The 10,842-nt window shown below is 41.8% G+C and overlaps 1 protein-coding gene across 1 annotated transcript; it reads left to right on the forward strand.

Annotated features, from left to right (window-relative positions):
• Positions 1-403: 403 nt before the first annotated feature.
• Positions 404-10,271, forward strand: LOC144805569 (uncharacterized). Its single transcript, XM_078672093.1, has one exon. The coding sequence runs from the start codon at positions 404-406 to the stop codon at positions 1,955-1,957; it is 1,554 nt and encodes a 517-aa protein (XP_078528219.1). The 3' UTR covers positions 1,958-10,271.
• The last annotated feature ends 571 nt before the right edge of the window (positions 10,272-10,842 follow it).

Consider the following 10,842-nt stretch of genomic DNA (forward strand, 5'->3'; position numbering starts at 1 on the left):
TATCTGCTAGAACAATTTCAACAGGTGTTTGCTCAATTCAAGTGTTAAAAAGATTACTCACAATTTCTTTTAGAGATAAATGCTGAACATTATCTAAACAAGCCCGACTCTAAAATCAGGTTCACTCTTACCGTGGTATATAAGCAAGAGAAAACTAAATGTAGAGATATTAACTCTAGGAATACACCTTATAAAAACACGGACTGAGAGCAAATTCAGTGTTCAAACCCGCCTCAATCGAGGCAAAATAACCGAAGTTGGGGAAAAAAGTAGCTTGCGCCAAAAAAGATACAGCCATAAATCATATCTCACAGAATTTGACAGAATGCATACTGGGGGAAACCACTCTCAGTGCAATGTATGCCAAAAAAGTTTCAAGCGTAAATCTTATCTCACTGCACATATGAAAGTCCACTCTGGGGAAAAACCTTATCAGTGCTCTGAATGCCAGAAATGTTTCAGTCAAAAAAATCATCTCAATCATCATATAAGAACCCACACTGGGGAAAAACCTTATAAGTGCTCTGAATGCCAGATATGTTTCATTACAAAAAAAAGCCTCACTCAGCATATAAGAACCCACACTGGGGAAAAACCTTATCAGTGCTCTGAATGCCAGAAATCTTTCATTTGCAAAAACAATCTCACTGAGCATAGAAGAACCCACAATGGGGAAAAACCTTATCAGTGCTCTGAATGCCAGAAATCTTTCATTTACAAATACAATCTCACTCAGCATAGAAGAATCCACACTGGGGAAAAACCATATCAGTGCTCTGAATGCCAGGCAAGGTTTTGTTACAAAGACAGTCTTTCTCGACATGCAATAACCCACACTGGGGAAAAACCTTATCAGTGCTCTGAATGCCAGAAATGTTTCAGAGACAAACAAAGTCTTTCTCAACATGCAATGATCCACACTGGGGAAAAACCTTATCAGTGCTCTGAATGCCAGCAATGTTTCAGATACAAACAAAGTCTTTCTCAACATGCAATAATCCACACTGGGGAAAAACCTTATCAGTGCACTGAATGCCACAAATGTTTCAGTCTTAAAAACAGTCTCAATCATCATATAAGAACCCACACTGGGGAAAAACCTTATCAGTGCTCTGAATGCCAGATATGTTTCAGTCATAAAAACAGTCTCAATCATCATATAAGAACCCACTCTGGGGGAAAAGCTTATCAGTGCTCTGAATGCCAGATATGTTTCATTCATAAAACAGGTCTCATTCAGCATATAAGAACCCACACTGGGGAAAAACCTTATCAGTGCTCTGAATGCCAGAAATCTTTCATTTACAAAAAGAGTCTCACTCATCATATAAGAACCCACACTGGGGAAAAACCATATCAGTGCTCTGAATGCCAGAAATGTTTCAGAAACAAACAAAGTCTTTCTCGACATGCAATAACCCACACTGGGGAAAAACCTTATCAGTGCACTGAATGCGACAAATGTTTCAGTAAAAAAGACTATCTCACTTCACATATAAGAACCCACACTGGGGAAAAACCTTATCAGTGCTCTGAATGCCACAAATGTTTCAGTCACAAAGGCAATCTCACTCAGCATATAAGAAGCCACTCTGGGGATAAACTTTATAAGTGCTCTGAATGCCACAAATGTTTCATTAAAAAAAGGAGTCTCACTCAGCATATAAGAACCCACACTGGGGATAAACCTTATAAGTGCTCTGAATGCCACAAATGTTTCATTGAAAAAAGGAATCTCACTCAGCATATAAGAACCCACACTGGGGAAAAACCTTATCAGTGCTCTGAATGCCAGAAATCTTTCAGTTTCCAACACAGTCTCACTCATCATATAAGAACCCACACTGGGGAAAAACCTTATCAGTGCTCCGAATGCCAAAAATGTTTCACCATTAAATCTCATCTCACTAGACATGTGAGAATCCACACTGGAGAAAAAAAAATATCAGTGCTCTAAATGTCAGAAAAGATTCAGAGGTAGAGATGGTTACAAGCGCTATAAAAAAAAACACACCATCAAAATAATTTTGTTCTCCAAATGCCAGAAAAGCATCAATTTTAAACTCAAGTCTCACTCTACATGAGCAGACGCACACAGGGAAAACCATTACCAATGCTGTGAATGCCAGAAATTCCAGTTTGATAGGCACAGCCTCACTAACCATAAGCGACTCCATACTGATGAAAACCCTATGAGTGCTCTGAATGCCAGAAAAGCTGCAGAAAAAAACGCTATCTCACCAAGAGAAACTCCACACTGGAGAAAATCCTTATGCCATAAAAGCTTGAATCTGAAAGACAGTGTTATGCTTCATGAGAGGTCCCACTCTGGTTAAAAACCTTATGAGTGCTCGAAATGCAAACAAAGTTTTGGTTACAAATTACTTCTCACTTGTCATGAGCGAACTCACACAGGAGAAAAAAGCCTTATGTGTGTTCTGAATGTCAGATAAAGTTTAGTCTTGAATACAATGTCATTTCACATTGGAGACTTCACACTGTACTAAAGCCTTATACAGGTGGAGAAAGCCAGAAACGTTTTACTCAGAAAGGAGATCTCACTAAACATGAGAAATGCATCAACGTGAGGTGAAAAGTAAGTCGTATCTTGAGTTGCAGAAAAGCTTCTAACAACCTGACTTTACATAAGAGAGCACATATTTTAGTTGCAATACGATTCATCAAGTAACTCTTGCAGGATAACTTAGGCTGCCCACATGCAACCTCCAAAGAATTTCAGGCCAGGAAATATTTTTAATTGCAACAGAATCCACAATTTGAGTATCTGAAAGTTGCAAAACTCTCAAGGTCTTTACTTTACACAGAGAAGTGTTAGTGCTTGCAAAAATCAAATAATTGCCAAAAAAATCACAATAATAATGTCTTAAATTTTACTCCACCCAAAAGGTTTCTACTCACCCTTGTTTCTTAACATATGACTGTAATCTATATTTTCATGATAAGATTAAGCCTATGCGGAGTTCCTCAATGAGGAACTACGCACAGTGACAAAAATACTCTGGCGGTCTACGCGGAGTTCCGCGAGCAGCGGAGTGCGTAAGGGTCATGCCGTTTGTGGTGATTTTGATCACCTGGTGTTTGTCCCGCCCTGAAAAAATAATCGCGAATGGCACCATGTGCAGTGCAAGAGGGTGCAGCTGCTTCTACTCGGGCGGCAGCTTTGTCAATGCGAAGGAAGTTTTCTCAACGCGAGTGGTTGTGACCTGCAGCGACCACTCGCATTCAGAAATCCGACGACCCGCTTTGAGAAATCGCCCCAGAAGGATGATTTTGCTCGCCAACTAGACTATGGCGAGCACCGAAAATCTCATTAGGAGGTGGATTTTCCCCGCCCCGGCAAATGACGTTGAAGAGCGCAAGCGTAGAAAAAAACCTCACTACGCTCCATGGAGCTGAGTTTTTTGGAACTATGCGAGCTCCGCGGAGTACGGAAAACGGCGCGAGCAGAGTTCACCACCCATAATGAGATAATATACGACAGCAGGAAAACATAACAAACCAGTTACTTGCCTTCGATAACGCTCTTTCTGGTGGAAACTCCTTTACCTGCAGATTCCTTACCGTGTGAATATTCCCCACACGCCACACTGGATCCTCAGACTTTAAAGCAGTCCTGCTGCACGCATAGGAGACATGATGCAGCTCAGTGCCGACCTCCTTCTGCTCCAGAAGTAACAAGCGTAGACGCATAGAAGCACTTCCGATGCGCACTGTGAACCACTACAGAGGTCTATGAGTTCATTATCTCACTGGTCTGTATCCCATATGCAGGCCCTGGTCAGATATTAATTCACCATTTTTATCATGATTAGAATTCAGATGAGACCTTTTCATTTCCAAAAATTTTTATTGTATTCTCAGCAGCAAGGGTATATATAAATCATTGAGTGATGACTGTGCGGTGCTCAAGATGAAAGTGATATGATGATAAAACAATCCGATCCACATTTTGTTCACAAAAACAGGGCTGTAAATTGCTTTTGTACAATACAAGTTAAGCAAAGGTGATTCTTAAAAGACATAATTTATATGAAATAGTCCCTGTTTAGTCAATGTTTCAACCATTCCAGCTAGTTATCGTGGACATATGCTTCTCACACTATATTCAATTCAACACAGTAAGGATTGTTCTGTATCTCGGAGAAGCGTACCCGGGAGCCAGTGAATCATCGGCTCGCTGTCAAACACGTTTGTGTGACATTTCCTGATGAGACCACTGTCATTGACTGCCTTGTTTGTGAGAAGCTGCACCCGCCCTCCTTGGATGGTGAGCAGGAAGATCTTCACCGCCAAGTGAAATGCTCGCAACTCCAACAGCTTGATGTGGAGTTGGGTCTCTGCTGGTGATGAGGATTCCCTAATCTCTGTCTTCCGTATGGCCTTCCCATCCCAGACGTGATACATCCGTCCCCACTGTTAAATCTGGGTGGAATAGGGAGATGGGTCTGCCACTGGCATAATCTAATTCACTGGAGAATATGTTGGATACTGCCTATAATAGGGTAAGTAAATGTCTGGCAGGACACAAACAGGTTTTGCAGCTGCACCAGTTGTAGAAGCAGGTCACGCAGTGGCATGATGTCCTGGACGTTGCCTTTGTGTGCCATGGCCATGAAAGAACTGGGAGACCTGCTGGGTTTGCAGCAGGGTCAGGCGCTGCGAGTGTTGAAAAACCCAACTGTAGCCAAAAGGGGACGATATTTGTGATGAAATTGCGTCGCGGAGGCAGACAGACCAAATGAATCTGTCTAGGGCCTAGTCTGCTTTCTTGCTTAAAAGGTGAGAGCCATCGAATAGCTTGTCCATTAACGATACTCGGGTATCTTTAGAGAAGCATATAGACCTAATCCAGGCAATGCACCGAAGTTCCACACTCATGTCAATCGCCTGACCAAAGCAATTGGCTGTGTCCATATTACAAACTTTGCTGCAACACATCTATCCTGAATAGCTTGTGTTCACCTGCAGAGTTTAGACCACTGTTTTCCACAGGGCATGATTATATTTGGGAGCATTGTCATTCAGACCCTCCAGGATATAGCGATGTGCAAAAAAAATCTCCAGTTTTGTAACAAGCCTGCACTTTTCATAAAAATGCCAGTGAAGGCTACCTTGTCCTTGCATTGTCCCAGCGCTCGCCAATGGGCCAATAAAAGGAGGAGTCTCAGCTGCAGGCAAGTGATGTGTTCTTTGTTTATTTACTCCTTACCGGCCTGCCTGCTGTTTTGCATTCATCTGAAGGGCTTCGGACTCCACCACCTGCCTCCTGACCGGAGGACCTTCCTGGCTGCAGCCTGGACACTTCTGCAGCCAGAAGAGAGAACAGAATGTACATCGGAGAACGGGGCACCAAAAAGAAGATCAGGTAGGTTATACTGGCATGCTGCAGCAGTGTGCATCTGTCTCCTCCACTCCTACAGCTTGCCGGTTTTCCTTATCCTTGCCCAGGGCTGTGGGTGCCCTAGGCAAGGAAATGGAAGGGGGCATGGGCAAACCAGCATTGTGGCCCCTGAGTGGGGGCAGTATATTAATGCAGGGGTCCACCTCCCATGGGGGATGTGGTGGGACCTGGGACAAGGCAAGATTTGAATGTAGTGGAACACCGGGCCCAGTGGGCCAATATTTTTCTAAAGGGGCCCACCAAACGCGCCAGTGCCCCGTCCACTGCTTTAACAAAAACAACGGTTGAGCCCTCTGGCCTTTCTTTGGTGGCTCCCACTCACCCCTTCTCATCCAGCTTTCCCTCACTAGTGTTTTGGTGCTGGGGGTCCAGTGTTTTCAGGGTACAATGTTGAGGGTAGTGTTTGGCAATAGGGACAATGGTAGGGTAGGGGTCAGTTTGGGTGGGGGTGGCAGGATACGGGGCAGTGTTATGGCAGAAGAAGACAGTGTAGCCTTGTAGTGTTTTGAGGGTAGGTTGCAGTGTTGGGAGAGTAGCTTTAGGGCAAGCAGAAAAGGCCAGTGTTTTGTGGGAACGGATGATGGCAGTGTTTTGGGGAAAGAGGCTATGGTTTTCTAGGCTATTGTGGTGGGTTGGTGGCAGCGCTGTGGGGTAGGGTGACATGGAAAAGGGCTAGGCTATTCTAACTTCTTTTGTTCTTGTGTGGAGTCTTGGAGGGAATATTCTGCTTGTTCTAGAGCTCTTGGGCTGCCTGGTAACTACAATATATTCTTGCTGCTTCAAGGCTCCGGTCGGTCTGGGGTTCAGTACACTTCTGGGAAACTCAGAACCTTGTGGGCTGGATCCATATTTTTGAACTCCCACTTGAAAAGAGTGGAGGTAACATGTGTGCCCATCTCCCTTTCACAATTTGCATCATGCCTGTCCTATCTATCCTAGACAATTATTGCAAGTGTAAAAACGAGCCCCCTTTCACAGGACTGGCCAAACGGAAACTCTTTGTTTTGTAGCACATTCCTGTATTTTTTTTTTTTTTTTTGCATTTTTCAAATTATTTGATTTTGGGGATATTAAGTGTTTACAACAGGGGCCTTCAACCTTTTCTGAAGTGATAGCTACTTCTGATCAGTGAAAATCTTGAGCTACTTAAGGCTAATCATCTTGCACATTGTTACCAGACAGTTTGTCAAGTAGAGCCTTTTAGATTGAAGACTAACGATCTGTCTGCGCCTTCCGCGCCATGGTACTCCTATGATCTCAAGAAATGTAAAAGAAAATGTAGGCACCAATAGCAAATTTGGAGGAAGAGTTACAGTCTATTGTTCAACACAGTTAAATCACTTTCATCCTTTGGTTATAAAAATGTAGCAACTCCCAGACGAAAAGCTGTGATGAACTAACCAAATTCTTTTTTCCAAAGCACATAAAATATTCCTGAATTTTAAGATAACACCAGATAATCTTTAGGGACAGATACAGTGGAGTAATGTACGGTGAATAAACTAACTTACCATTTCCTAGTAATGTGTACATTCCTCCCACTTTCTGAAGAGAAAGTCTCTAATCTTATTAACACTATGAAATTTGGACCCTGCAGATTCTTGCCCTCCATTCAGTTTCATCTACCATTTCTGCTCATCTCATTTTGTTATTACAGTGGTGCTCAAGTCCCGTCTTTTTTCCAGATGCTTGGAAAAAGGCATCTATTTTGCCACTTCTAAAGACTCTTTCCCTCGATCCCTCAGATGTAAAGAACTACAGATCCAAATTAGTCCTTCCACTTCCTGCTAACATTTCTGAAAAGGCCATGAATCAGGAGATCACCACCTTCTTTGAAAATACGGACTGTCTGGATCCTGCTCAACATGGGTTTAGACCCTACAACGGTACAGAGTTGACCGTATCGGCAGTAACTGAAGAGATCAGATCCATTGTGGATAGAGGAGATTAATGTGGCCTTGAGCCTATTAGTTCTAACAGAACTCCACCAAGCATACCAAGTAGGAGATGTCATCTGGTGCCATGCTTTACAAATCTCCCTCCTAGCCAGCAAAATTAAGTAAAACACCAGTTTTTGCTGGGGCCCTATCGGGTCTGAAGCTCCTCCCAGTGCAGGAGTAAAACCAAATAGTATAAGAGTTGGGCTTACCTCCACGATGCGACCCAGGGCTCTAGAGATAGTCTTACCCACATTTGTCCAAAATTCTTGTATCTTGAAACAGGACGCAGATACATGGACATCATCTGCATTCTGAAGGCCGCATCTCATAAAGCTGGCTTCTCCACCTCCCTTTATCTTGGATAACTTAAGGGGAGACCAATAGATTCTATGGAGTGTAAAAAAGTGTTTTTTTCTCACTGCAGCAGATTTAATCAGTGGGTAAAGAGTATTTAGAGATACTTGCCATAAAGTTTTCCAACTCATCGCTCGGCAAGTAGTTCTCCCAGATTTTGTATGGTTAATCCATCTTTCTGTAGCTGCCAAAAGATGTTCATACCATTGCTAGATCCTGTAGTACGCTTTCCATACTGCTATCCTGTATAAGTTGCCAGCTTTGCTTCCTACAGCAGGAAGAGAGCTGATAAAACTTGAACCTGGACAAAGTACAGTTAGTAATATGGTTCCAGTATTTCCAGGAATGTCATTTGTCACCCAGTACAATGTCTCTCCAATATACAACTCCTGCCTCTTTTAGTGGGTAAGCAAGAGAGTCCAAAAGACACTCCGGTGTACCAGGAGAATCCCAAACTGGCGCCCAATCACTATAATAGGATAGTCCTAAACAATTTTGGCAGTCCCATCACAACCTAGCCGCCAAACGCAGAGTCTTTAAACACATTTTTAAAAAGAATTTATGAGAGACGAACTTGTACATGAACCCTAGCTCCTCTTCCCCTACTAACATGGCTTTAAACATGCAGCCTATCAGCGAACTGTCCGGAGAGAGCAATAGCATTCTACAGTTCTTTAGTTGATAAGCCCAACAGTTCAGCTGGAAGTCTGGTAGGGCCACCCTCCTCGCTGGAGTTTGCGCCTTAATTTCTTCCAGGATAACCAAGTCGCTATACTTGCCCAGATAAAGGAAGATATCTTGCCCTGGATTTTAAGAATATCAGATTTTCCAAATTCTAAAGGAATGTTGTTAAAAAGATAAGCATATTTTGGCAGGACACACATCTTGATGAGATTAACTCGCCCATACAATAAAAAAGTGGGATGCTCTGCCATCTTTTTATTAGGACATTGACCTCTTTTGAAACTCTATTTAGATTAATCTTGGGGATTAGGGCGGGGTCCTAAGATATTATAACTCCTAAGTATCTAAGTTCTTTAGCAAAATTCCCCTCCTGATCGGTTATGTTCCAGGCCATAACCTCGGTTTTCTCATTGTTTATCTCATAACCTGACAGGCTTCCATAAGTTTGGGTTTCAGCTTCAAGCTCTGAAAGTGTAGTGCTGACATTGGATGATAGCAAAATCAGGTCATCAGCATACAGAGCTAACTTTCGTACAAACCCGTTTATTTAAAAAGGGACAATCTTCTGTTTCAACCTTATACTCTGAGCTAGCGGCTCTATATATAAATCAAAAAAGATGGGGGAAAGCGGGCAGCCCTGCCTAGTTCCATGCCCTATCTTAACTACCGGGGAGAGATTGTCATTAACCAGAATCTGGGCCTGAGGGGATTTATATATTTCTTTCAACACTTCCCTAAAACTATCAGTGAAACCAAAGCCCTTAAGAACCCTATCCAGAAGGTGCCAGTTCACGCGGTCAAAGGCCTTGGCTGCATCAACAGTAATGATTGATAGAGGGGGACCCTGCGACGAAGCCAAGTCAATGGACCCAATTAAGGTATGTATTAAATTGGACATCTGCCGGCCTGGCAAGAAACCCTTTTGATCCGTGTGAATTATTGGCCCAACAACTTTGCTAAGCCGGGCATTCAGAATTCCAGCAAAGACTTTATAGTCAACATTTGGCAAAGAAATTGGGCGGTATGACTGACATTGAGTTGGGTTCTTCCCTGGCTTTAAAATCAGTGCAATAACTGCATCACTCCAAGAATCAGGCAGGGGAGATGTACCTTCTAAGATCCCATTAAACAGTTTTAGCCAGACCGGGATAATCTCCTCCCTCAAAATCATCCGAAACATTATCACTAATTAGGAAGATAACAACAAGTGGTCCTGTGATGCTTGCTGGAATGGGAACTGTTTAATCAGAAAGTGGATTGAATTCAAGTTTAGGTGACAATTTTGCAAAAACGTGTGGATTTTGTATATATCTATAAAATTGTTGATCTGCAAAAAGGTCTAAATCAATAAATTGAAATGAAATTTAAGTTTATCATTTGAATCCTATTGTTGCAAAAGTTATGATTTTGAACCCCATGAGGCGGTTCCTTTCCAGAAAGCATTCAGGTTGTAATCATGAGTCAAATAATGCTGAGGAGGTTAAAATATTCAAATTGAATTCTAATTGCACATGAAATGTTCATTGTTCAATATTTTTCTCTTAGTATTTTAATGAGCGGACTTTATTGCTTAAGGTAAATAATAGTATTTGTTTTTCTATATGTAGGAAGCATTACATTAATGAAATCACTGTATCCCACCTTCTTTCTTTCCTTTTCTGTTCTTTATGAACTTTTCTGTTGTTGAACTTTAAAGATTGCCCGAAATTAGGCATTGTGCTCGACATAACTTTGCTGTGTTACAGTATGTTGATTTGTATGTACTACTTTTGTCTCTTATGTGTATGGCAACTGATGTTTTGTTTTGCTTTAATAATCAACTTATGTTTATTAGGTTTTATTATTCAATAAAATGTTTCAAACACAACAAATGGTAGTTGATATGTATTTACAACTGCAGCCTTTTTATTGTATGGGTCAGTTTCAAAGGGGCCAAAAATATGGTCTGCGGGTTGACGGAGTACCACATTGCTATCATCAGGGGGAGGTTTGGGTAGGTGATTAGGGGTATATGTAAGGTTGGAAGTAGGGGGAACAACGCATGTACATTGTGTGCACTGTGACTCCTGGAGTTATTGTGAGGGATACCATGCTACCGTGTAAATGAATCCCCTAGTGATTATTATCAACAAACTTTATTCGGTTTTATAAAAGAAAACCATAAAAGTCATACATAAAATGATAAAACATCTTCCAAGTTACAGATTGAAAAAATATAATATGTCCAAGTTAGTCAGAACACAAGATAAAAATTCATGAATTACAGTACAGAAGTTAATCGCAGCTTGACCTGAGTCTAACAGGACCCGTAAAAAGTTAAGCGTATGCAAAACAGTGTCATTAGAGCAGTTATTAAAAGATAAGAGCTGGTCTCACCCTTTTAAAACCCGCTTTTTTGAGAATGGGAATAATAAATAACTTTCTAGGGACAGCATAAAAACT

The sequence above is a fragment of the Lissotriton helveticus genome (assembly GCF_964261635.1).
Source record: "Lissotriton helveticus chromosome 1_1 unlocalized genomic scaffold, aLisHel1.1 SUPER_1_unloc_15, whole genome shotgun sequence".
Classification (NCBI taxonomy): Eukaryota; Metazoa; Chordata; class Amphibia; order Caudata; family Salamandridae; genus Lissotriton; species Lissotriton helveticus.